This window comes from Idiotropiscis lumnitzeri, chromosome 2 (assembly GCF_059441095.1).
Source record: "Idiotropiscis lumnitzeri isolate Australia: NSW breed Sydney's pygmy pipehorse chromosome 2, RoL_Ilum_1.0, whole genome shotgun sequence".
In the NCBI taxonomy this organism is placed as follows: Eukaryota; Metazoa; Chordata; class Actinopteri; order Syngnathiformes; family Syngnathidae; genus Idiotropiscis; species Idiotropiscis lumnitzeri.
In genome coordinates, this window is record NC_142392.1 from 4,964,252 (window position 1) to 4,991,832 (window position 27,581).

The following is a 27,581-nucleotide window of genomic DNA, read 5'->3' on the forward strand; positions in this document are numbered from 1 at the left end:
AGGCAAAAAACGCCTTACTATACATGGTTGTTTTTTTGGGGAAAAAACGCCTTACTATTCATGGTCGTTTTTTTAAGGCAAAAAACGCCTTACTATACATGGTCGTTTTTTTGGGGAAAAAACGCCTTACTATTCATGGTCGTTTTTTTAAGGCAAAAAACGCCTTACTTATACATGGTCGTTTTTTTAGGCAAAAAATGCCTTACTATACATGGTCGTTTTTTTAGGCAAAAAACGCCTTACTATACATGGTCGTTTTTGAGGCAAAAAACGCCTTACTATACATGGTCGTTTTTTTAAGGTAAAAAACGCCTTACTATACATGGTCTTTTTTTTTAGGCAAAAAACGCCTTACTATACATGGTCGTTTTTTTAAGGTAAAAAACGCCTTACTATACATGGTCTTTTTTTTTGGGCAAAAAACGCCTTACTATACATGGTCGTTTTTGAGGCAAAAAAAATGCCTTACTATACATGGTCTTTTTTTTAAGGTAAAAAACGCCTTACTATACATGGTCGTTTTTGAGGCAAAAAACGCCTTACTATACATGGTCGTTTTTTTTGGGGCAAAAACGCCTTACTATACATGGTCTTTTTTTTAGGCAAAAAACGCCTTACTATACATGGTCGTTTTTTTAAGGCAAAAAACGCCTTCCTATACATGGTCGTTTTTTTAGGCAAAAAACGCCTTACTATACATGGTCTTTTTTTTAGGCAAAAAATGCCTTACCATACATGGTCGTTTTTTTAGGCAAAAAACGCCTTACTGTACATGGTTGTTTTATTTTCACAAAAAACGCCTTACTATACATGGTCGTTTTTGAGGCAAAAAACGCCTTACTATACATGGTCGTTTTTGAGGCAAAAAACGCCTTACTATACATGGTCGTTTTTTTTTAGGCAAAAAACGCCTTACTATACATGGTCGTTTTTTTAGGCAAAAAATGCCTTACTATACATGGTCTTTTTTTTAGGCAAAAAACGCCTTACTATCCATGGTTGTTTTGTTGGGGCAAAAAACGCCTTACTATAATGGTCGTTATTTTAAGGTAAAAAACGCCTTACTATACATGGTCTTTTTTTTAGGCAAAAAATGCCTTACTATACATGGTCTTTTTTTTAGCCAAAAAATGCCTTACTATACATGGTCGTTTTTTTAGGCAAAAAACGCCTTACTATACATGGTCTTTTTTTTAGGCAAAAAACGCCTTACTATACATGGTCTTTTTTTAGGCAAAAAACGCCTTACTATACATGGTTGTTTTTTTGGGGAAAAAACGCCTTACTATTCATGGTCGTTTTTTTAAGGCAAAAAACGCCTTACTATACATGGTCGTTTTTTTGGGGAAAAAACGCCTTACTATTCATGGTCGTTTTTTTAAGGCAAAAAACGCCTTACTATACATGGTCGTTTTTTTGGGGTAAAAACGCCTTACTATACATGGTCGTTTTTTTAGGCAAAAAATGCCTTACTTTACATGGTCGTTTTTTTAAGGTAAAAAACGCCTTACTATACATGGTCGTTTTTTTAGGCAAAAAACGCCTTACTGTACATGGTCTTTTTTTTAGGCAAAAAACGCCTTACTTTACATGGTCGTTTTTTTAAGGTAAAAAATGCCTTACCATACATGGTCGTTTTTTTAGGCAAAAAACGCCTTACTGTACATGGTTGTTTTATTTTCACAAAAAACGCCTTACTATACATGGTCGTTTTTGAGGCAAAAAACGCCTTACTTTACATGGTCTTTTTTTTAGGCAAAAAATGCCTTACTTTACATGGTCGTTTTTTTAAGGTAAAAAACGCCTTACTATGTCGTTTTTTTAGGCAAAAAACGCCTTACTATACATGGTCTTTTTTTTAGGCAAAAAAGGCCTTACTATACATGGTCTTTTTTTAGGCAAAAAACGCCTTACTATACATGGTCTTTTTTTTAGGCAAAAAACGCCTTACTATACATGGTCGTTTTTTTAGGCAAAAAATGCCTTACTATACATGGTCTTTTTTTTAGGCAAAAAACGCCTTACTATCCATGGTTGTTTTGTTGGGGCAAAAAACGCCTTACTATAATGGTCGTTATTTTAAGGTAAAAAACGCCTTACTATACATGGTCTTTTTTTTAGGCAAAAAATGCCTTACTATACATGGTCTTTTTTTTAGCCAAAAAATGCCTTACTATACATGGTCGTTTTTTTAGGCAAAAAACGCCTTACTATACATGGTCTTTTTTTTAGGCAAAAAACGCCTTACTATACATGGTCTTTTTTTAGGCAAAAAACGCCTTACTATACATGGTTGTTTTTTTGGGGAAAAAACGCCTTACTATTCATGGTCGTTTTTTTAAGGCAAAAAACGCCTTACTATACATGGTCGTTTTTTTGGGGAAAAAACGCCTTACTATTCATGGTCGTTTTTTTAAGGCAAAAAACGCCTTACTATACATGGTCGTTTTTTTGGGGTAAAAACGCCTTACTATACATGGTCGTTTTTTTAGGCAAAAAATGCCTTACTTTACATGGTCGTTTTTTTAAGGTAAAAAACGCCTTACTATACATGGTCGTTTTTTTAGGCAAAAAACGCCTTACTGTACATGGTCTTTTTTTTAGGCAAAAAACGCCTTACTTTACATGGTCGTTTTTTTAAGGTAAAAAATGCCTTACCATACATGGTCGTTTTTTTAGGCAAAAAACGCCTTACTGTACATGGTTGTTTTATTTTCACAAAAAACGCCTTACTATACATGGTCGTTTTTGAGGCAAAAAACGCCTTACTTTACATGGTCTTTTTTTTAGGCAAAAAATGCCTTACTTTACATGGTCGTTTTTTTAAGGTAAAAAACGCCTTACTATGTCGTTTTTTTAGGCAAAAAACGCCTTACTATACATGGTCTTTTTTTTAGGCAAAAAAGGCCTTACTATACATGGTCTTTTTTTAGGCAAAAAACGCCTTACTATACATGGTCTTTTTTTTAGGCAAAAAACGCCTTACTATACATGGTCGTTTTTTTGGGGAAAAAACGCCTTACTATACATGGTCGTTTTTTTAAGGTAAAAAACGCCTTACTATACATGGTCGTTTTTTTAAGGCAAAAAACGCCTTCCTATACATGGTCGTTTTTTTAGGCAAAAAACGCCTTACTATACATGGTCTTTTTTTTAGGCAAAAAATGCCTTACCATACATGGTTGTTTTATTTTCACAAAAAACGCCTTACTATACATGGTCGTTTTTGAGGCAAAAAACGCCTTACTATACATGGTCGTTTTTTTTTAGGCAAAAAACGCCTTACTATACATGGTCGTTTTTTTAGGCAAAAAATGCCTTACTATACATGGTCTTTTTTTTAGGCAAAAAACGCCTTACTATCCATGGTTGTTTTGTTGGGGCAAAAAACGCCTTACTATAATGGTCGTTTTTTTAAGGTAAAAAACGCCTTACTATACATGGTCTTTTTTTTAGGCAAAAAATGCCTGACTATACATGGTCTTTTTTTTAGGCAAAAAATGCCTTACTATACATGGTCTTTTTTTTAGGCAAAAAACGCCTTACTATACATGGTCTTTTTTTAGGCAAAAAACGCCTTACTATTATACATGGTTGTTTTTTGGGGGAAAAAACGCCTTACTATTCATGGTCGTTTTTTTAAGGCAAAAAACGCCTTACTATACATGGTCGTTTTTTTAGGCAAAAAATGCCTTACTATACATGGTCTTTTTTTTAGGCAAAAAACGCCTTACTATCCATGGTTGTTTTGTTGGGGCAAAAAACGCCTTACTATAATGGTCGTTTTTTTAAGGTAAAAAACGCCTTACTATACATGGTCTTTTTTTTAGGCAAAAAATGCCTGACTATACATGGTCTTTTTTTTAGGCAAAAAATGCCTTACTATACATGGTCTTTTTTTTAGGCAAAAAACGCCTTACTATACATGGTCTTTTTTTAGGCAAAAAACGCCTTACTATTATACATGGTTGTTTTTTGGGGGAAAAAACGCCTTACTATTCATGGTCGTTTTTTTAAGGCAAAAAACGCCTTACTATACATGGTCGTTTTTTTGGGGAAAAAACGCCTTACTATTCATGGTCGTTTTTTTAAGGCAAAAAACGCCTTACTATACATGGTCGTTTTTTTGGGGAAAAAACGCCTTACTATACATGGTCGTTTTTTTAGGCAAAAAATGCCTTACTTTACATGGTCGTTTTTTTAAGGTAAAAAACGCCTTACTATACATGGTCGTTTTTTTAGGCAAAAAACGCCTTACTGTACATGGTCTTTTTTTTAGGCAAAAAACGCCTTACTATACATGGTCTTTTTTTTAGGCAAAAAACGCCTTACTATACATGGTTGTTTTTTTAGGCAAAAAATGCCTTACTATACATGGTCTTTTTTTTAGGCAAAAAACGCTTTACTATCCATGGTTGTTTTGTTGGGGCAAAAAACGCCTTACTATAATGGTCGTTTTTTTAAGGTAAAAAACGCCTTACTATACATGGTCTTTTTTTTAGGCAAAAAATGCCTTACTATACATGGTCTTTTTTTTAGGCAAAAAATGCCTTACTATACATGGTCGTTTTTTTAGGCAAAAAACGCCTTACTATACATGGTCTTTTTTTTAGGCAAAAAACGCCTTACTATACATGGTCTTTTTTTAGGCAAAAAACGCCTTACTATACATGGTTGTTTTTTTGGGGAAAAAACGCCTTACTATTCATGGTCGTTTTTTTAAGGCAAAAAACGCCTTACTATACATGGTCGTTTTTTTGGGGAAAAAACGCCTTACTATTCATGGTCGTTTTTTTAAGGCAAAAAACGCCTTACTTATACATGGTCGTTTTTTTAGGCAAAAAATGCCTTACTATACATGGTCGTTTTTTTAGGCAAAAAACGCCTTACTATACATGGTCGTTTTTGAGGCAAAAAACGCCTTACTATACATGGTCGTTTTTTTAAGGTAAAAAACGCCTTACTATACATGGTCTTTTTTTTTAGGCAAAAAACGCCTTACTATACATGGTCGTTTTTTTAAGGTAAAAAACGCCTTACTATACATGGTCTTTTTTTTTGGGCAAAAAACGCCTTACTATACATGGTCGTTTTTGAGGCAAAAAAAATGCCTTACTATACATGGTCTTTTTTTTAAGGTAAAAAACGCCTTACTATACATGGTCGTTTTTGAGGCAAAAAACGCCTTACTATACATGGTCGTTTTTTTTGGGGCAAAAACGCCTTACTATACATGGTCTTTTTTTTAGGCAAAAAACGCCTTACTATACATGGTCGTTTTTTTAGGCAAAAAACGCCTTACTATACATGGGCGTTTTTTCTCAAAAAACGCCTTACTATACATGGTCGTTTTTTTTTTTCACAAAAAACGCCTTACTATACATGGTCGTTTTTTTTCGGCAAAAAACGCCTTACTATACATGTTCGTTTTTTTAAGGTAAAAAACGCCTTACTATACGTGGTCGTTTTTTTTTAGGCAAAAAACGCCTTACTATACATGGTCTTTTTTTTTAGGCAAAAAACGCCTTACTATACATGGTCGTTTTTTAGGCAAAAAACGCCTTACTATACATGGTCGTTTTTTTTGGGGCAAAAACGCCTTACTATACATGGTCTTTTTTTTAGGCAAAAAACGCCTTACTATACATGGTCGTTTTTTTAGGCAAAAAACGCCTTACTATACATGGGCGTTTTTTCTCAAAAAACGCCTTACTATACATGGTCGTTTTTTTTTTTCACAAAAAACGCCTTACTATACATGGTCGTTTTTTTTCGGCAAAAAACGCCTTACTATACATGTTCGTTTTTTTAAGGTAAAAAACGCCTTACTATACGTGGTCGTTTTTTTTTAGGCAAAAAACGCCTTACTATACATGGTCTTTTTTTTTAGGCAAAAAACGCCTTACTATACATGGTCGTTTTTTAGGCAAAAAACGCCTTACTATACATGGTCGTTTTTGAGGCAAAAAACGCCTTACTATACATGGTCGTTTTTTTAGGCAAAAAACGCCTTACTATACATGGTCGTTTTTTTAGGAAAAAAACGCCTTACAATACATGGTCGTTTTTTTCCACAGAAAACGCCTTACTATACTTGGTCGTTTTTTTTAGGCAAAAAACGCCTTACTATACATGGTCGTTTTTTTTGGGCAAAAAACGCCTTACAATACATGGTCGTTTTTTTCACAGAAAACACCTTACTATACTTGGTCGTTTTTTTTTAGGCAAAAAACGCCTTACTATACATGGTCGTTTTTGAGGCAAAAAACGCCTTACTATACATGGTCGTTTTTTTAGGCAAAAAACGCCTTACAATACATGGTCGTTTTTTTCACAGAAAACGCCTTACTATACTTGGTCGTTTTTTTTAGGCAAAAAACGCCTTACTATACATGGTCTTTTTTTTAGGCAAAAAACGCCTTACTATGCATGGTCGTTTTTTTAGGCAAAAAATGCCTTACTATACATGGTCTTTTTTTTAGGCAAAAAACGCCTTACTATCCATGGTTGTTTTGTTGGGGCAAAAAACGCCTTACTATAATGGTCGTTTTTTTAAGGTAAAAAACGCCTTACTATCCATGGTTGTTTTGTTGGGGCAAAAAACGCCTTACTATAATGGTCGTTTTTTTAAGGTAAAAAACGCCTTACTATACATGGTCTTTTTTTTAGGCAAAAAATGCCTTACTATACATGGTCTTTTTTTTAGGCAAAAAATGCCTTACTATACATGGTCGTTTTTTTAGGCAAAAAACGCCTTACTATATATGGTCTTTTTTTTAGGCAAAAAACGCCTTACTATACATGGTCTTTTTTTAGGCAAAAAACGCCTTACTATACATGGTTGTTTTTTTGGGGAAAAAACGCCTTACTATTCATGGTCGTTTTTTTAAGGCAAAAAACGCCTTACTATACATGGTCGTTTTTTTGGGGAAAAAACGCCTTACTATTCATGGTCGTTTTTTTAAGGCAAAAAACGCCTTACTTATACATGGTCGTTTTTTTAGGCAAAAAATGCCTTACTATACATGGTCGTTTTTTTAGGCAAAAAACGCCTTACTATACATGGTCGTTTTTGAGGCAAAAAACGCCTTACTATACATGGTCGTTTTTTTAAGGTAAAAAACGCCTTACTATACATGGTCTTTTTTTTTAGGCAAAAAACGCCTTACTATACATGGTCGTTTTTTTAAGGTAAAAAACGCCTTACTATACATGGTCTTTTTTTTTGGGCAAAAAACACCTTACTATACATGGTCGTTTTTGAGGCAAAAAATGCCTTACTATACATGGTCTTTTTTTTAAGGTAAAAAACGCCTTACTATACATGGTCGTTTTTGAGGCAAAAAACGCCTTACTATACATGGTCGTTTTTTTGGGGGCAAAAACGCCTTACTATACATGGTCTTTTTTTTAGGCAAAAAACGCCTTACTATACATGGTCGTTTTTTTAGGCAAAAAACGCCTTACTATACACATGGTCGTTTTTTTTAGGCAAAAAACGCCTTACTATACATGGGCGTTTTTTCTCAAAAAACGCCTTACTATACATGGTCGTTTTTTTTTTTCACAAAAAACGCCTTACTATACATGGTCGTTTTTTTTCGGCAAAAGACGCCTTACTATACATGTTAGTTTTTTTAAGGTAAAAAACGCCTTACTATACGTGGTCGTTTTTTTTTAGGCAAAAAACGCCTTACTATACATGGTCTTTTTTTTTAGGCAAAAAACGCCTTACTATACATGGTCGTTTTTGAGGCAAAAAACGCCTTACTATACATGGTCGTTTTTGAGGCAAAAAACGCCTTACTATACATGGTCGTTTTTTTAGGCAAAAAACGCCTTACAATACATGGTCGTTTTTTTCCACAGAAAACGCCTTACTATACTTGGTCGTTTTTTTTAGGCAAAAAACGCCTTACTATACTTGGTCGTTTTTTTTAGGCAAAAAACGCCTTACAATACATGGTCGTTTTTTTCACAGAAAACACCTTACTATACTTGGTCGTTTTTTTTAGGCAAAAAACGCCTTTCAATACATGGTCGTTTTTTTCACAGAAAACACCTTACTATACTTGGTCGTTTTTGAGGCAAAAAACGCCTTACTATACATGGTCGTTTTTTTAGGCAAAAAACGCCTTACAATACATGGTCGTTTTTTTCACAGAAAACGCCTTACTATACTTGGTCGTTTTTTTTAGGCAAAAAACGCCTTACTATATATACATGGTCGTTTTTTTGGGGGGAAAAAACGCCTTACTATACATGGTCGTTTTTTTAGGCAAAAAACGCCTTACTATACATGGTCGTTTTTTTAGGCAAAAAACGCCTAACAATACATGGTCGTTTTTTTCACAGAAAACGCCTTACTATACTTGGTTGTTTTTTTTCGGCAAAAAACGCCTTACTATATATACATGGTCGTTTTTTTGGGGGAAAAAAACGCCTTACTATACATGGTCGTTTTTGAGGCAAAAAACGCATTACTATACATGGTCGTTTTTTTAGGCAAAAAACGCCTTACTATACATGGTCGTTTTTTTAGGCAAAAAACGCCTTACTATACTTGGTCGTTTTTTTTTTAGGCAAAAAACGCCTTACTATACATGGTCGTTTTTTTAGGGCAAAAAACGCTTTACTATACATGGTCGTTTTTTTAGGCAAAAAACGCCTTACTATACTTGGTCGTTTTTTTTTAGGCAAAAAACGCCTTACTATACATGGTCGTTTTTTTGGGGGAAAAAAACGCCATACTATACATGGTCTTTTTTAGGCAAAAAACGCCTTACTATACGTGGTCGTTTTTTTGGGGGAAAAAAACGCCATACTATACATGGTCGTTTTTTTTTAGGCAAAAACGCCTTACTATACATGGTCGTTTTTTTAAGGTAAAAAACGCCTTACTATACTTGGTCGTTTTTTTTTATGCAAAAAACGCCTTACTATACATGGTCGTTTTTTTGGGGGAAAAAAACGCCATACTATACATGGTCTTTTTTAGGCAAAAAACGCCTTACTATACGTGGTCGTTTTTTTGGGGGAAAAAAACGCCATACTATACATGGTCGTTTTTTTAAGGTAAAAACGCCTTACTATACATGGTCGTTTTTTTAAGGTAAAAAACGCCTTACTATACATGGTCGTTTTTTTTAGGCAAAAAACGCCTTACTATACATGGTCGTTTTTTGGGGGGAAAAAAACGCCATACTATACATGGTCGTTTTTTTAGGCAAAAAACGCCTTACTATACATGGTCGTTTTTTTAGGCAAAAAACGCCTTCCTATACATGGTCGTTTTGTTGGGGCAAAAAACGCCTTACAATACATGGTCGTTTTTTTAGGCAAAAAACGCCTTACTATACATGGTCGTTTTTTTGGGGGCAAAAACGCCTTACAATACATGGTCGTTTTTTTAGGCAAAAAACGCCTTCCTATACATGGTCGTTTTGTTGGGGCAAAAAACGCCTTACAATACATGGTCGTTTTTTTAGACATAAAATGCCTTACTATACATGGTCGTTTTTTTTAGACATAAAATGCCTTACTATACATGGTTGTTTTTTTCGACAAAAAATGCCTTACGATACATGGTCGTTTTTTTCACAAAAAAACGCCTTACTATACATGGTAGTTTTTTTTTTTTTTTCACAAAAAAACGGCTTACTATTCATGGTGGTTTTTTTCGACAAAAAATGCCTTATTATACATGGGCGTTTTTTCTCACAAAAAATGCCTTACTATACATGTTCGTTTTTTTTAGGCAAAAAAACGCCTTACTATACATGGTCGTTTTTTTAAGGCAAAAAATGCCTTACTATATACATGGTCGTTTTTTTAAGGTAAAAAATGCCTTACTATACATGGTCGTTTTTTTCCACACAAAAATGCCTTACATGGTCGTTTTTTTTTTTTTTCACAAAAAACGCCTTACTATACATGGTCGTTTTTTTTTTCACAAAAAATGCCTGACTATACATGGTCGTTTTTTTCCACAAAAAAATGCCTTACATGGTCGTTTTTTTCCACAAAAAACGCCTTACTATACATGGTCTTTTTTTTCAATAAAAAGCCTTACTATACACGATTGCAGGAGGATGCCAAACCTTGGGCTAAGCCACGGAACCAGACGGGAATCAACCTTCCAGACGAGAATCAACTTTGGGACCAGCTGCCCTTGGAGTCGGACCTGTGAGATGGGAGTGAGCGAGGAATACCGATTGCAACCGACATGAGAGAGAAACATGAGTTGTGAAAATCTCATATATATATAATGTGAGAGTGGCATTTTAGAAAGTGTGATTTTTTCGACTGCAGTCGTTTTTTTAATAAAAAACGCCTTACTATACATGGTCGTTTTTTTAGGCAAAAAACGCCTTACTATACTTGGTCGTTTTTTTAGGCAAAAAACGCCTTACTATACTTGGTCGTTTTTTTTTTAGGCAAAAAACGCCTTACTATACATGGTCGTTTTTTTAATAAAAAACGCTTTACTATACATGGTCGTTTTTTTAGGCAAAAAACGCCTTACTATACTTGGTCGTTTTTTTTAGGCAAAAAACGCCTTACTATACATGGGCGTTTTTTCTCAAAAAACGCCTTACTATACATGGTCGTTTTTTTTTTTCACAAAAAACGCCTTACTATACATGGTCGTTTTTTTTCGGCAAAAGACGCCTTACTATACATGTTAGTTTTTTTAAGGTAAAAAACGCCTTACTATACATGGTCGTTTTTTCACAAAAAACGCCTTACTATACGTGGTCGTTTTTTTTTAGGCAAAAAACGCCTTACTATACATGGTCTTTTTTTTTAGGCAAAAAACGCCTTACTATACATGGTCGTTTTTGAGGCAAAAAACGCCTTACTATACATGGTCGTTTTTGAGGCAAAAAACGCCTTACTATACATGGTCGTTTTTTTAGGCAAAAAACGCCTTACAATACATGGTCGTTTTTTTCCACAGAAAACGCCTTACTATACTTGGTCGTTTTTTTTAGGCAAAAAACGCCTTACTATACTTGGTCGTTTTTTTTAGGCAAAAAACGCCTTACAATACATGGTCGTTTTTTTCACAGAAAACACCTTACTATACTTGGTCGTTTTTTTTAGGCAAAAAACGCCTTACAATACATGGTCGTTTTTTTCACAGAAAACACCTTACTATACTTGGTCGTTTTTGAGGCAAAAAACGCCTTACTATACATGGTCGTTTTTTTAGGCAAAAAACGCCTTACAATACATGGTCGTTTTTTTCACAGAAAACGCCTTACTATACTTGGTCGTTTTTTTTAGGCAAAAAACGCCTTACTATATATACATGGTCGTTTTTTTGGGGGAAAAAAACGCCTTACTATACATGGTCGTTTTTTTAGGCAAAAAACGCCTTACTATACATGGTCGTTTTTTTAGGCAAAAAACGCCTAACAATACATGGTCGTTTTTTTCACAGAAAACGCCTTACTATACTTGGTTGTTTTTTTTCGGCAAAAAACGCCTTACTATATATACATGGTCGTTTTTTTGGGGGAAAAAAACGCCTTACTATACATGGTCGTTTTTGAGGCAAAAAACGCATTACTATACATGGTCGTTTTTTTAGGCAAAAAACGCCTTACTATACTTGGTCGTTTTTTTAGGCAAAAAACGCCTTACTATACTTGGTCGTTTTTTTTTTAGGCAAAAAACGCCTTACTATACATGGTCGTTTTTTTAATAAAAAACGCTTTACTATACATGGTCGTTTTTTTAGGCAAAAAACGCCTTACTATACTTGGTCGTTTTTTTTTAGGCAAAAAACGCCTTACTATACATGGTCGTTTTTTTGGGGGAAAAAAACGCCATACTATACATGGTCTTTTTTAGGCAAAAAACGCCTTACTATACGTGGTCGTTTTTTTGGGGGAAAAAAACGCCATACTATACATGGTCGTTTTTTTTTAGGCAAAAACGCCTTACTATACATGGTCGTTTTTTTAAGGTAAAAAACGCCTTACTATACTTGGTCGTTTTTTTTTAGGCAAAAAACGCCTTACTATACATGGTCGTTTTTTTGGGGGAAAAAAACGCCATACTATACATGGTCTTTTTTAGGCAAAAAACGCCTTACTATACGTGGTCGTTTTTTTGGGGGAAAAAAACGCCATACTATACATGGTCGTTTTTTTAAGGTAAAAACGCCTTACTATACATGGTCGTTTTTTTAAGGTAAAAAACGCCTTACTATACATGGTCGTTTTTTTTAGGCAAAAAACGCCTTACTATACATGGTCGTTTTTTGGGGGGAAAAAAACGCCATACTATACATGGTCGTTTTTTTAGGCAAAAAACGCCTTACTATACATGGTCGTTTTTTTAGGCAAAAAACGCCTTCCTATACATGGTCGTTTTGTTGGGGCAAAAAACGCCTTACAATACATGGTCGTTTTTTTAGGCAAAAAACGCCTTACTATACATGGTCGTTTTTTTGGGGGCAAAAACGCCTTACAATACATGGTCGTTTTTTTAGGCAAAAAACGCCTTCCTATACATGGTCGTTTTGTTGGGGCAAAAAACGCCTTACAATACATGGTCGTTTTTTTAGACATAAAATGCCTTACTATACATGGTCGTTTTTTTTAGACATAAAATGCCTTACTATACATGGTTGTTTTTTTCGACAAAAAATGCCTTACGATACATGGTCGTTTTTTTCACAAAAAAACGCCTTACTATACATGGTAGTTTTTTTTTTTTTTTCACAAAAAAACGGCTTACTATTCATGGTGGTTTTTTTCGACAAAAAATGCCTTATTATACATGGGCGTTTTTTCTCACAAAAAATGCCTTACTATACATGTTCGTTTTTTTTAGGCAAAAAAACGCCTTACTATACATGGTCGTTTTTTTAAGGCAAAAAATGCCTTACTATATACATGGTCGTTTTTTTAAGGTAAAAAATGCCTTACTATACATGGTCGTTTTTTTCCACACAAAAATGCCTTACATGGTCGTTTTTTTTTTTTTCACAAAAAACGCCTTACTATACATGGTCGTTTTTTTTTTCACAAAAAATGCCTGACTATACATGGTCGTTTTTTTCCACAAAAAAATGCCTTACATGGTCGTTTTTTTCCACAAAAAACGCCTTACTATACATGGTCTTTTTTTTCAATAAAAAGCCTTACTATACACGATTGCAGGAGGATGCCAAACCTTGGGCTAAGCCACGGAACCAGACGGGAATCAACCTTCCAGACGAGAATCAACTTTGGGACCAGCTGCCCTTGGAGTCGGACCTGTGAGATGGGAGTGAGCGAGGAATACCGATTGCAACCGACATGAGAGAGAAACATGAGTTGTGAAAATCTCATATATATATAATGTGAGAGTGGCATTTTAGAAAGTGTGATTTTTTCGACTGCAGTCGTTTTTTTAATAAAAAACGCCTTACTATACATAGTATTTTATTTTTTCTTTAGCAAAAAAAGCCTTACTTTACATGGTCGTTTTTTTTTTATAAAAAATAAAAAAGCCTTACTATACATGGTAATTTTTTTTTTTTTTTAGCAAAAAAAGCCTTACTTTACATGGTCGTTTTTTTTTAATAAAAAATAAAAAGCCTTACTATCCATGGTAATTTTTTTTTTTTTTTAGCAAAAAAAGCCTTACTTTACATGGTCGTTTTTTTTTTAATAAAAAAAAAAGCCTCACTATACATGGTCGTTTTTTTTTTTTTTAAATAAAAAAAGCCTTACTGTACATGGTTGTTTTTTTTAAACGACTTACTTCTATGTATTCACTGCTTTGTTTCTAACAGACAATGTTGTCTTAGGTTGTTTTGTTACCAGACATGTTTCTGCGACAGTCTTTCCTCTTCTTCAGCGTGTTTCTTTGTCTTGTGACTCGTCTTTATCAGCTGATGTTCGATGAAGGCGTGACCAACCTGTCAAGTCATATACATGGTCACTTTTTCTTGTCTTTTTTAAAAATGCCTTACCATACATGTTCATTTTTTTAAATAATACTACTTTTTCATCTCTTTCTCGCACTCTCCTCCTGCTAGGAGAACCGTGGATGAAAGCAACTCTGAAACTTGAGACTTGAAACCTTGACAACTCAGACTTGAAACCCAAACTTGATATCGTAATATTTGTTTGAAACTCTGAACCAGGTTTGAAACCCTCATCACGTCTTCAACCTCTTGAACTTCATATCGCACAAAACATGACATCCATGAGCTGCGTCAGCTCACACTCACTCTGGGGGGGGGGGGGGGGGGACACCTTCTGCCAGGAGCGCGTCCAAATAAGGGCGTGACTCAGCTCTGCGCCGAGTACCCCGCCAGACACGCTCCAAATGTCAGAGCTCTTCCGAGAGCAAGTCAAGGCTGATATCATTTCAACCCAATTTTGCGCCTGCGCTTGTCTGCCGTTCGCCTCGAAGAAAAATCCGCCGTTGTCGCTCCTGGAAAGGCGGGAGCAAATGGGCCGTGGAAAAAAAGGCGGCTTCGGAAAAACGCTCCCGTGTGATGGAGCTACACTCACGCGAGTGTGTGCGTTGGCGCGATCGGCGTCACCCGTCACTTGTCCCGTCATGTCAGCCGTGACGTCGGTGTGTCAATCCAACGATTGGGCCGCCACGGCAACAGCAGAGATGACAGCGGCGCTTAGCGCATCTCCATGACAACTTCATGACGGGAAAATTGTGAGGACCAAAAAAATGACGCTTGAGGTGGCGTGCCGTGCTGCCTGACCTCATTTCGGTCTTTGGAAGCCGGATTTGAAACCCCAACTTGGCTTGAAGCATTCTCTGAAACTTTAACGTAGCCTAACCATGTCTTCAACGCCAACTTTCAAACGTTGTAACCAATAATTTGAAACGGTAAGATCGAACCTCAAGACTGACTTGAAACCTTAATTTAATAAAAAAGACTGGTTTGAAAATCGACTTTGGAAGCATCACCATGACAACAAGCATCTTCTGTTGGAGTAGCAATATAATTTGATGACGATAACGACATTCGGCGCTGATGTGATGGAACAAACAACGTTTTTGGACTTTGGGGACAAATATATTTCCCCTGATTTTGGTCTGCGAGGACGAACGCCTTTCCGCCGCGTCTTTGAGGAATTCCCATTAGCACCAGTAGATGTGGACGTGACGCGACGCGCCCGTGGGAAATGATCGGCGCAGCGTCTTCAAGTTTCTTTCCATCCATCTCATCTGTCAGATGCTCCCTGTTGGTTTTCATTTTTTTTTTTTTTTTTTGTTCCCGGGCATTTTCGTGCCTGTTTTCCAGCGACTCGACTCACTCGGCCGGCTTCTTTTCATCTGGCTTTCAACACCCTCATTCAATTCTTCGCCTCACTCCCTCGCACCTCGTTTCATCTGCCCGCGCCCCGCGTGAGCCTCAGCGGCACTCCAAGTGCGTCACGCCTACACACAAGTGACCTGTTCATTCACGCGTTACGGCCTGCTTCAACCAACAACGGGCCAGCCTTTCATGATACTTTCGGAATTGACGTTCCGCAGCTGTCAAACTCATTTGAGCGCAGTTTTTGCTTCCCCGCAGATGTTGGGCCCTCAGAGGACATGAGTGTATTTTAATTTCAAACATCTGCGGGAACGCTGCTTACCTAACGAGTCAATGTGCACATATGGGGCCGCTGTTGCCGATTGGACGGTGAATGCATTACGGGCGATGTACTGTACGCTCGTCAGCACCTGGACGGCTGAGAGCACACTTGGCAGATGCATTAAACATGTCTGACTGTGCGTGGGGTGGCGCAACATGTATTGGTGGTTAATTAGACATAAATGGAATCATCTTTTATTTTCTGGTGACCTCAAAGTTGACTTAAAAAAAAAGAAAATTGACATTTTTATTACACAAAATTATTATTTTAAAGAATGTTCTTTTCAAATATTTCTGAATGTAATTTAATATATGATTTTTTTTAAATTTACGTTTAAATAAAAATAATGATAATGAGACAATTTAATTGACTATCTTTATATATGTTTTATTATTTTGAATTTTTTAATAAAAATAAAGAACTTGCAAAATATATATTTTTTATTTCTGTCTATTTCCTGTTTAAGTTTTAACCCAAAATAAAATTGGGCATTTAAAAAAAAAAATTAATAAATAAAAAATATATAAATATATATATTTTTTTATAGATTTTAATTTTTTATTTTATTTTTTTTTTAAATTGTGAGCTCAAAAATCACTTAAATGTATTTTCTCTGTTTCGGCGCAAATAAAAAATATTTCGATTGAAAAACCTTTGCTTTCCAGCCCCCCACAAATAAAAAAATAAATAAATAAACTAAATGGCCAAATCTGGATGTTTTTTGTTGGACAGAAACCAAATCGTATGTACATTATTTCATGTGAAAATCCTGATTAATTTCAAATGAATTTTTAATCCAAACATTTCTACCCATCCCAATCACCCACGCAAACTTTAAAATCAATTTCCTCAAGCCCCGTCGTCACCCTCACTCCAAACAGACCCGCTGGAGTCCATCACTCAGCCGTTATTGTCACATGAGTAGACAGACGTAAGAACAGACAAATAAAAGCGGCAAATCCGTCAATAACGTGAAACTGGGACAGATAGCAGCCATCCTGACGCTTAATAAATTCCACAGCGGCGGGTGTTAAAAAAAAATGGCTGCTGCCTGCCAGTGACCAAGATTGAATTTTTTGGGGGGGAGAAGGAAAGACAGGAAAAGGGGATTTTGTATTTGTGTGTGTGTGTGTATCTCGGTCAAGGCGGGGAGGGATTGGGGGGGGGGGGGGGGGGGGGGTTAATCTTCTTTTAATACACACAATACACAATCTCTCTCTCCGGGGAATGGAGGTGTCCAAAAGATGATGGAGAAACAATAAGGAGGCGTTCAATCTGACAACATAAAGCCAATTCGGCAAAATTCAACATGTACGCCATGGAAAATAATGGCCGCCTTCATCCTCATCTTCTCGGGGAATGCGACAATATTGCTGCGGCCGCATCACATCCACTGCCGGCTGCGCTTTAGAACACAACGCATCCGGCACGAATGCCACAGGTGTTGCTGTCTTTTGTTTGTCTTTCTCATATCGGCTTGTTTTTTTGTTCCAGAAGGTGATGTTGTTTTCGATTACTTTTGGGGCTCTATTCTTGTTAATCGCCAGATTTCACCAACAGATGTTTTCGATTGTTGCGTTTGTTGTTTATATGGAAGCTCGCAGACCGAGTTCCAACGGGTGTTTTTTTTTTAAATTTTTTTTTTTTTTTTTTAAATCGGGTCAATATCAGTCAAAAATGCCTTTGTGTCCTCGTCATGATTTTTTTTTTTTTTTTATTAAAGGTGAAAGACCAACACAGCACAAGACGCTTACGCTAGCAAAAATCCATCTATGAAGTTGAAAGGAAAATCTTAATTTTTTTCGAGGGGTGAAGAGAGGAAGTCTCAAAGGCACATGATGACAATATTGACTCCGTTGCTTTTTTTTTTTTTTTTTTGCGCGCTCTTATTTTTATCCAGGTTTCAAAAGCAAGTCCCAAAAGATGAGAAGTTGTAAAAGAGTGCGAAGCATTGCTGGAATGTGCACGTCTCATCAGTATTCACAACGAGAGTGTCCTGTTTTTTTTTTAAAGTGTGTTTAACGATGGTAGTTTTGAATGTGTGCACTCGAAACACAATTCCGCGGAGTCCTTGTCTCGTATATTTAACGCAATTATCATTTGGAATGGAAGATTGTGTAACATCTGGCAAGTTTGTCAGCGGGAACTTTTTTGAGAGGCATGCAAATCAGCGTTAAACACCGTCGTGGCTTATTTGTATAATGACTGCATTCCGGAACAACGGGGAACGTTGGGATGGGAATTGTGTCGGAGTGAAATATTCATGACATTGTGCTACATATTACAACAGGACCAGACAAGGAAGGGGAAGAAAAGTGTTTCGGCTTTTAAGAAGTTTTGCGGGAAAAAGGGGGGCAATTATTTTGGAATTCTCAAGTGGTCTTGAAACTTTTTAGGGATTTAACGTAGACCCAAATTGTTCTTGGACACCAATGCGCTAAGGACAATTCCAAACATTTCCCTTTTTATTTTATTACAGTTCCCATTTTTTTTTTTGGGGGGGAAGATGCCACGTGGATTATTTTCAGGCTTGCGTGGGCTCCAATTTGGTGCTCTAGATTCTGCCTTTGGGCGATTCAGTATATCAGCGCCCTATTAAGGCATTTCATTCCCAAATTCCTGAGATGTGGCACAAACTAAATAGTCCGTGTTAACAACTTCAGGCATGAGCGAAGCACATCCCATAAACAGGTGACACACACACACACACACACACACACACACACACAGCAGTGAATGGAATCGCAGACCTGTGTAATTACAATCAATAATTCATTTTCCCCTTTTCTGCCAGCACTTCCATTCAAACAAGCCGCGGCGCCAGCGTCGCCGTCATGAGGCCTTCCAAAGCTATTCAGCCGTGCCGTAATTGGACGAGCTTTCCTCTTATTTGCTGGCACCCCGCCAAAATCTCACCAGCTCAACGCAAAATGAAAAAGGGGGGGGAGGGGGGGGACGCACTCCTCGGGGTAATTGTCTTCCGACTCGTGCTTGAAGTTTGGCTATTCGGGGAAGAGGTGGGATTTTATTTTTATTTATTTATTTATTTATTTTTGTTGAGTGCCACACATTGTTGAGTTTGTAATGCGATTTACGAGCCTCCCTTCATATGGCAGATGTAAAAGTCACGAGCGGTATTGGCTTTACTTTAGGTTACGATATGCGGTATCGATGAAGGACCCAAAAAAGATTTTGGTTTTTCGACAGAACTCAATAGACTTGGACCACTTACAAATCCCCCCCTATTTGCAATTCCGTGAGTCCCGAACCAGGTGTCTGATTGGTTAAAATAGCCTTAGAAAAAAAGTGATTATAGCACCCCCTGCTGGCCGGGCATGCGCCTAACCGGTAGATTTGACCTTGTTTGTGACGGGGCGTCCTTCTAAGCCTAAATTTGACGCATCAACCGTAGCGAGGCCGCCGGTATTGATCGTCAGCGCCGCAGGCAAACTCATCATCATTTTGACTTGATTAATCAGAGTCGGCGCGACCGTCGCCGTCACCGCTGTCAAGCACCGAAGCCGGCGTCACTTGAAAGCCGTCGAGCGAATCTCACCGAGTGTCAGTGCTTGGGGACGCGGCGAGGATCACGGCTAGCTAAAAGCTACGCGACGGCGGCGCGTTTCTATCCGAGGGTGTCAACCGTGGAGATAATGACGCCGGTGAATGGGCTGCTCTGTCACCCTGCCATTCCCGCCTCGCCGGCTGGGATTTAATGTGACACTTATAGCAATTGCAGGGCAAAGCCCCGCCGCCTGATAGCGAGGAAACACGCCTGGATGGAAATGAGATTGTCATGTGTCAGCCACGTACATCAGACGTGCTGTAAGACTGACACAAGGGAAGACGACGAGGAGGAGGGAGCGCCTCAAAGAGTCCACTTTAAAAGCGTTGATGTCCTCATGGAAAAAAAATTTAACTCTTTCACTGTCAGCTGAGAGTTCATTATTTGACGACAGTTAAAAAAATTTCCGCGGACATCCTGGCAGCCAAAGTCTTAACGTTCTAACTTGAATCCGATTGTTGGCACAACGCAGGAAAATAGAAAAGTATGCCATCTTAAGATCTCGAGGCTTTCGTCTAGACTGGTCAAAGACGGCCGCCGGCGCTGACCCCGCTCCGGAGGCTGATAACGCCACAGTGAGGAAATTAGCATGACAATAAATCAAGTGTGGGAAAGACAGCAGTCAGTGTAAAGGTGGGGGCAAGGAAGGCCATCGATTTTCTGCCTCGGGAGGCGACGAGCTGTCAATCAGACAGACGACACTACGCACTCACACTGGCGAATAAACTTGCATGTAGCACAGACGTGGACGCACTTTCATCAAGGCGATCAATGCGCGGAAAAATAAGAAATCATCGAGCGTGTGCCGACAGCTCCATATTGATGTGCTGAGCTACAATACGACACATATAGACGTAAATAAATGCGTGCGTACGTTTGTTAGATGGTAATTAGCCAGTCGAAAGGAATATCCCATCGCAAGTGAGGATAAGCGCAGCAGACATGGAGGAGGAAAAGCAACTCACTCGCAAACAGACAGCGGCAGTTGCAATAATCAGATATCGCAATATACATCGCCATATCAATATTATGCCCATCGCCGAGTGCACAGATACAATTCGGAGCAAACCGTGTTGGGGATATGTCACCTGATGAAAAATGAGCTGAGCCTTGGGGGATAGATGGGGAATTTCTGGATAACGCGGCCTGATACGTCGCAGCTCGCTGGCCTGCTGACTGGCTCCACGGATTGTGCCGGAAAACTCCCAGCGATGAAGGACAGGAAACGGTCCGACGGCTGAAAGATAGCTTCCTATAGAGTACTCAAACATGCACGCTTCCCTGACTCCATCATATGCGTGGCGTGATATTAGTTGAATGAAAGGGATGATTCATTGAAAGGCAGCCGGCGCTCGGTGGCTAAGACACATGGAAACATCGCCGCTCAGCCGCCACGCGATGCGTCGCGCATCAGCTAACGTATTCATCACCCTAAAGGTAATTACGTTTTTAGCCCGGCGCGTGCCTGCGTCACCATTTCGCTCGCCAGGTGAGGTCATTTCTCTCAAATCCCCGCGACAGGGAAGATGTGCAAGGTGTAGTGCCGGGGCTATCCCTCAACGGCGCCTTTTATGGATGAGGCGGCTAATGAAGGATCAGTCTTGTGTGATTAACATTTTCCCAAGCCCGGGAATCACATGCCGGCTCGATTATCACTCCGGAGCCCACCTATTGTTCACGTGGCACGCGCCTGCTAAGTGGAGGTTCATACCTTCCACATTTTGCATTAGCGCGCATCAATTATGCACCTGGCGGCAATTACATATTTATGTATTCTGATAATTCCATTTTTAATACAGCAGATGTCGGCTTCGCTTATTGAACTTAATGAAAATGAATGACGGGCGACTTTGCCGCGCGACGACCGGAGGGGCGCATGGGCGGATTCTGAACGCCGCGTCTCCGTTATTGATTAGCAGCATTTAAACAACACGCATGTAATTTCATCGCCGGCGATCACGGCGGATTAGCATAATCAAAACCAAAATGGTTTCTATACATTAATTGCCAATGTGTGCTTGTTTTTCTTTTATTAATGAGGCAAGAGCGGCAGATACTAGTAGTAGCTATCGTGGAGCTGCTTCATAATGCATCATTAGTCAGTCAGCGGAACGTTGATTGCATAAGTCGACTCGGGGAAGAAGCTAAGCGCGTGAAGGGTGGGAAGAAGGAACTCCATAATTTATGACACTCAAGTCTCTGGCTTGGGAGAACGTGGACCAATGGAAGACTCACGATCACAAAATGATCTGCACTGCCATTATTCCAGACCTAAAATAATAACACGCATTCACAGATGCTACAGTGCAGAACGAACAGAGTACAAAGACAGCTCCAAAAAAAAAAAATAAATAAATAAATCTGAGCTTGTTTTTGTGATTAAAGTGCTATGTTGGCAAAGTGCGATTGGAAAAACAACTTTTCCTTGGTCAGGCCTATTAAAAACCACTTTTGCTGACCGGCGCATCCGACACCAAGCACTCGCCTCCGCGGACTCTTCCGACTACACCTGACATCATCATCCGACTTCCCTCATTTGGCGCTCGAGCAGCCAAACACCATCAAGAATGCAGTTTAGCGGCGCAAGACGAGCATTTGAGGGCTTACACGGAGGATTCCACTCGTGTTCAATCTAAATGCAGATTTCATGAAGCGGATTCCTGCACTGGCTCGGCTTGCTAGGGGGAAAAAATATATACACTCAATAAATAAAAAAAAAATTTTAAAAAAGGGAAAAAATAAGCCCTTCGGTTCCATTTAGCTCCTTTCCAGGTGAGATGACCAGTCTGGTATTGATACGTAGCACCGCTTCTGCGAGCGCACATTTGGATTTAAAGCCACCGCAAAAGAGTGAGGTGCTAAATGAAATGAAAAATGCGAGGGGGCATCACGACATTCACACATTTTATTTTATTTCCCCCCACTCAAGCGCTTAAAGGCAATCTTTCACCGAGCCTTGCGAGCGCTGACGGCGCTTTCCGCGGAGAGTGCGCTTCCATACTAATGCGATGCAAATAGCGCTAAATAAAAGTCTTGGAGCTTGAAAACAAAACTGCCATTCGTTTACAGTGTAAAATTCATCACGAAAAGTTTCCGATAGCAATAAATGTCGGATGGAAGTAATTCTCGAAGGACGCGTCTGACAACAAGCATATCAAATCAACAGGTACGGTCCGACGTGGTTGATATCGATGAGTATGGATTTGACGTCGTCGTCGTCAAATCTTATCTTCTTCAACGATTGAGTCGATACGCTCGCCGCGCCAGACAGGAAAATCTGAAGTTTTCCCTCGAAACATTTTCTGATGTCTTCATAGACGGACGTTGACGTCCTTGGCAGAGGTAATCATTATTGAATCGATACAGGCAGCAGGTAGCGGCGAGTATGAACTGCGCTTGTCCATCAAGCAATCCGAAATTCGCAAGCCAATACTTGTTTGACAGATGGGATAACACATTTTTTTTTTTTTTTTATGACCTCCCTTCGTAGAGCGGCAGAGTCCCGAAAGAAGAAGAGACGTCAAAAAGCCAAATACCGCACATGGGTGTGACAAATGACATATGGTGTCACAACAATTCAGCCGAGCAAAGCGGCTTTAACGCCGTGGCTGGAACGCACGTTCAATATTCATGAGATGCATCTCAAGCGCGAGCCACTGATTGACTGGCTTATAATTGTCGGAGTCATCAATCCGGCAGTCGTGACAAGGACAGAAAGGACGTTCGACAGTGGGAAAGGAGCACGGCGAGCCGGCGAGGCCCGTGCCAGGAAAGCGCCGGCCGCGGAAATTAATACTCCGGGACCAAACGTGCGTCGTAAATTAGGTAAACAAGCATCTCATCAAAACTGAAAAGAACTTTGAATCAGAAGATGAGACTAATCCCGCTCCGCAAACACCCCGCCCTCACATCGTGGCTGCGACCTGTTGCCGTGGCGACTGTTGAGCACCCAAACAGCTGCGCCGGGGCGGTCGTAAGCAGATGGGCGAAGCGCTCATTTGCTCGTCAAAACGCTGCCAAAGCCGCGATTCTGACTTGCGACTTTTTCAAATTGGTTCTCAGGTTTCGGACAGGTAAGAGGCTTATAGCGCGGCGGACAGATGTGAACTCGGGCTAAAGCCACCCGATGAGAGATGGAGGAGGGGGAGGGGGGCAGTCATTAACATGCCAGTGTGCTGATTGTAATTAAGTAAAGGAAATTGCGAGTGGTTATTATTTCCTAATTAAACCAAAGTCATTATTCACCTCCCACGCTCCTCTTGCATCATCGTCAGTGACAACCTTTCCCTTTAATCTACATTTTAAATGTTCCCTGCAAAGGCCGTGATTCGGCTTCAGCGGCGCTGGTTCGGACTACACAACAAACAGTCAAATACGACCATAATTCAAGTTTCAAACAGTAACGGTGACCATCTGCAACGGAATTGTATCGGTAAACAAGACGTCTCACGCCGAGACGTCGCCGCGAATCCAATTATGGAACCGCAAGATGTCGAGGCGCTCACAGACACGGCAAAGTCTCGCTTCGCTGGGTTCTGTGCGAAAGAAACTTTTCGTGAATTACTGTGGCTCTCTGCGAGAAAGGGCGCTTGGAATTTTGGCACCCAGTCGCACACGTGCGGGGGGGTTGCGCCGCGACTTCCCACCAGGAACCAAACAAGCGAGAAATTGATGGATGAGTGGGCACGACATTTCCCAAATCACATCCTGAGGAGCTTAAGTGCGGGAGAGGGGATGAAAATAACAGGAGCGGGCTTCGGCGCTGGTATCAATCTGTCCGCCGCTTGTCCCTGACGGATGGCCTCAACCACTATCCATAATTACCGGCAGCCACAGCGCATCGAGACCGTGACGGAAAGTCCCTCCACTCCAGGACGTCATCCATTCTCCAACCTGGTCGGCTCTCGGGATGATGTGTGGAATGATTGCGTCTTGTGCAGGCCAGAGTTTGGCCAACCTTGCTCCGGTCAACGCGTCGACTGGCAGCTTCCGAGTCCCAGATTGATTCCTGGGAGCTGATTAATGCCAAAGCACACCCGGCCAGGTTAATAGAAGTCCGACAGCTTTATTGATAAATTCCACAGATCCTTAGCCAAACTGTGTGCTAATCTCACGAGGTGGTTTCAAGTAGTGCCAGCTCCGGATGCAACAATTTGACGGCATCCATAAAAGAACTGAACTTGGGGTTACCGGAGGTCACGCTTCTGTAAAGCAAATCAATGGATTGTTCTCTTCACATCTATCGGGTTTGAAAACAGACCAGAACCTCTTTAAATTTTTGACTGATTCTCCTTTGATGTCTTGCTTCACTGGAATCAAAACCGAACACGGTTGATTGGCAGCGAAATTGATGCAAAAGAATGTCCTTAAAAATCAAAGTTCTGACTGTAAAATGAAAAAAGAAAGAAAAAAAACACAGCTCTGGTCTACCGCAGCAAATTACTGGCGGAGGCGCCTATGTAGGCCACTGGCAGCCTTTTAACATTTCACCAACGTTATTTGATGTGAGTTAACAAAGCTGATCAAATAACCCGCCAACGCGTGAAGGAGGGAAACAAATCTTGGACGCTCGGGGATCCAAACAGGAACCGGCGGAGGAGTGTCAAAGGAAATTCAATCAAACGGAACATCGTCAGGACTCGGATACATTGATAAGCGCGCCTCCCCCCCCCGCCCACCTCCTCTCACCCCGAGCCCCGCCCCCTACATCGCAACACATTTTTCTTCACCTTCTCCCCCACCGTGTCTCCTCACAGACAGACGGACAAATCCGAGGAAACTTTTAATGAACAAGCCGAATTGGAATCACTTTGCCGGTCGATAAGCACCTCCCGCCGCGTAAATGGCGCCGCGGAGGTCTGAGGTCAGACAAACAGCACGGCGTGAGGGCGAGAACAGACAATACGAGATGACACCTGCGGAGAGATTAGCTTGGATATCTATTTTGGAGCGGGCCCCGGGCTGTTGGACTCATAAAGAGTGACACCTGATTTATTTATTTATTTTTTTTTTTTTTAAATGGCGACGGGCTACAAGCTCAGTTTGAATTTACCCAGCAAAGCCAATTGTGTGCAGGGTTCAAAGGTCATGACGCTGTCCCAAAAAGGCTCTTGCGGGACCTGCGCCAATGATGATGGATTAGCCTCGGATGCAAACAAAGAAGCATGATAGCGTCATGACTGCATTAATAAATCCGTGGTGGGAACCCAACATGATTCATCAGCATAAGCGCTTATGAAAAAACATGAAAAATACAAGCGAGGCATGCGGGCGAAGAAAGGCCGCCATAATTTACCGCAATGCAGATGATATGTGGCATCATTACAGTCACCAAGCGTACACTTCATTGACCCCCTCGGCAATATTAATGAGATCCACCTGTTCGCTTTATGGAACGCTCCTTTGGGAACGCGGGAATGATGGGAAAAGCATCAGCATCGGCATCGGCAGGGCCGGCGGAGAGCGTTGGTCTTTTGACTTCGAGCACCCCGACAGACCTTCGCAATCTTTACTGACCTGCGAAGGTTGCGTGTTTTAATGGCCTCTCGTCAGCAAAGGGGAGGTTTGCGACGTGTTTAATAATGCAAACTGGAAAACGTCCTGAGCTCAGCGAATCAAGTGTCTTGAAATGATAAGCGCAGATTAGCCTCCAATAAGAAGCATTTTCTACACAAGAGGTGTGAGAAGGATTGAAACTGGAAGCGAGTTCAACAGTTTCGCTCACCAATGGCTGGTCAAAAACTTCAAGCTGGTTCTGACTTGGGACTCGCCCGTATGGGACTGACTCCCACCTCCGGTGAACGACACACACCGCACGGCAGGTTCTCATGATTTCCATAAAGGCGACGCCTTCATGCCGCGTTTCAGGCAGCAGTAAACATAAACTGTCAACATGAGTTTGTCGTCGGAAGAAACAAACCTCCGCATTTCCAGCCTGTTAGGCCCAATCAAAGCCAGCAAACTGACACCCGCAGAGGAGGGGGGGGGACGGCATTAGTAAGGCGCTATTTGTGATTATGAGCCATGCACACGCCACAAACAGATGAAATCTAAACATAATATCATTTGCAGGGGCTTGCCATGCATGAAATATCTTTTTCAGCACGAGCATGATGAACAAAAAGTGACAGTCTCTGGTTCATCTTTTTAATTTTTTTTTTTTTTTTTTGTGGCGGCATTCCGTTAATAGCCAGAGAGTAATAGCGGCGTTGTCACAAAATGACAGAAACTGTAAACAGAAATCACATGGCGAGGCGTTTGCGTTGTAGCGATCAATCACGTGAGCGTGATTTGTTAATGGCGCATTATTTCACATGCAGCCAAAGTTCTCGGCTTGTTGACGGTCGCACCACGTGGATCCTTCTCCTGTGAAAGAGTGCGAAGACATCAGAGTCCTTCACTCTGCGTTAGTGCTGCCTCCGCGGATTTAGTGGGTCAAGGGGAGTCGAGTGCGACGCGGCGGCATGAGCGCTGTGGCTAACCAAGACAAGGTCACACCAAGGGCAGCGATAGACGACGATCTTTCCGGACTGGCGCCAGCCCACCACTGCAGGTCGGCGAGCCTGTTAAGCTTACACTCCGGGACAGGTGAAGGGTGCAACGCTACACTGATTGCAACACCGGCTCTTGTAATAAGAGCAAAAAAGAAAAAAAAAAAAGCAAGTGCTTGGTTTGTCGGCGGTTTTCTGAGCTATGACATGCGAAGAGATGATACCAAAGGAATTGGAACACTCATGCCCAGTCAGGTCTAGACAAAGCAGGCTGATGGAGCAAGTGGTGATTGCGGGGAGCTACTCAGGCATGACGTGGGGAACACGGCGAGTGGTCAAGCTTAGCGAGACCGCAGCAAGCTAACAAGAGCGGAGAGGACGCCGCTGCGTTAGCCCAGACATGAGAAGCCCGAGAAACTGAGACATGCTTCGCAAATGTCAGGTGACCACCGGTGCGTGTCCTCCCGCCTCGGCGCAGCTCCCTTCCGAGCCCCGTTTGCGCGATCACTGTCAATTAAAGGCAAACATGTCCGTGGAATCAATCCAGGCGCTGATAAATGAACTAATTAGCCGCAAGAGGAATGAAAAAAGACAGGAGACCAGGCATCAAAGCAATTTTTTCTGCCAATAAAGTTTAAAAATGTAGAACGTTTAAAAATGTCAAGCATTATGAAGGCATTCATCAATGATTGATTGTTGAGAATGCTGTCAATCAATAGTCGAAAACAATCCCGATGACAAGGTTACGTTGCGTAGTTGCGGTTTTCTTAAGCAAAGCCGGCAAAATATACGAGGAATTCAGACGCACATACTTGGCAGCCAGAGCGCTCAATTTCTGAACCTTTTGTTGAAAAATCTCACAGTGTAAACGAATGCGGTGAGGTATCCCAGGCAACAAAACAGAAGTGTTTGGAT

General features: G+C 40.3%; 1 protein-coding gene across 4 annotated transcripts in view; it reads right to left on the reverse strand.

The window, feature by feature from the left end:
• The window catches only part of LOC148341379 (uncharacterized), a 126,444-nt gene that overhangs the window by 45,026 nt on the left and 53,837 nt on the right, over positions 1-27,581 (reverse strand). For 3 of the 4 annotated variants that reach the window (XM_088288294.1, XM_088288296.1, XM_088288297.1), the window contains 2 exons: positions 13,821-13,918; positions 10,101-10,183 (listed from right to left, as the gene is read on the reverse strand). In XM_088288294.1, coding sequence (XP_088144420.1) covers positions 10,150-10,183; positions 13,821-13,918 — 132 coding nt within the window. In that variant the 3' untranslated portion in view covers positions 10,101-10,149. Of the gene's footprint in view, positions 1-10,100; positions 10,184-13,188; positions 13,272-13,820; positions 13,919-27,581 lie in introns of all 4 variants that reach the window. The other variant, XM_088288295.1, reaches the window with a different exon arrangement.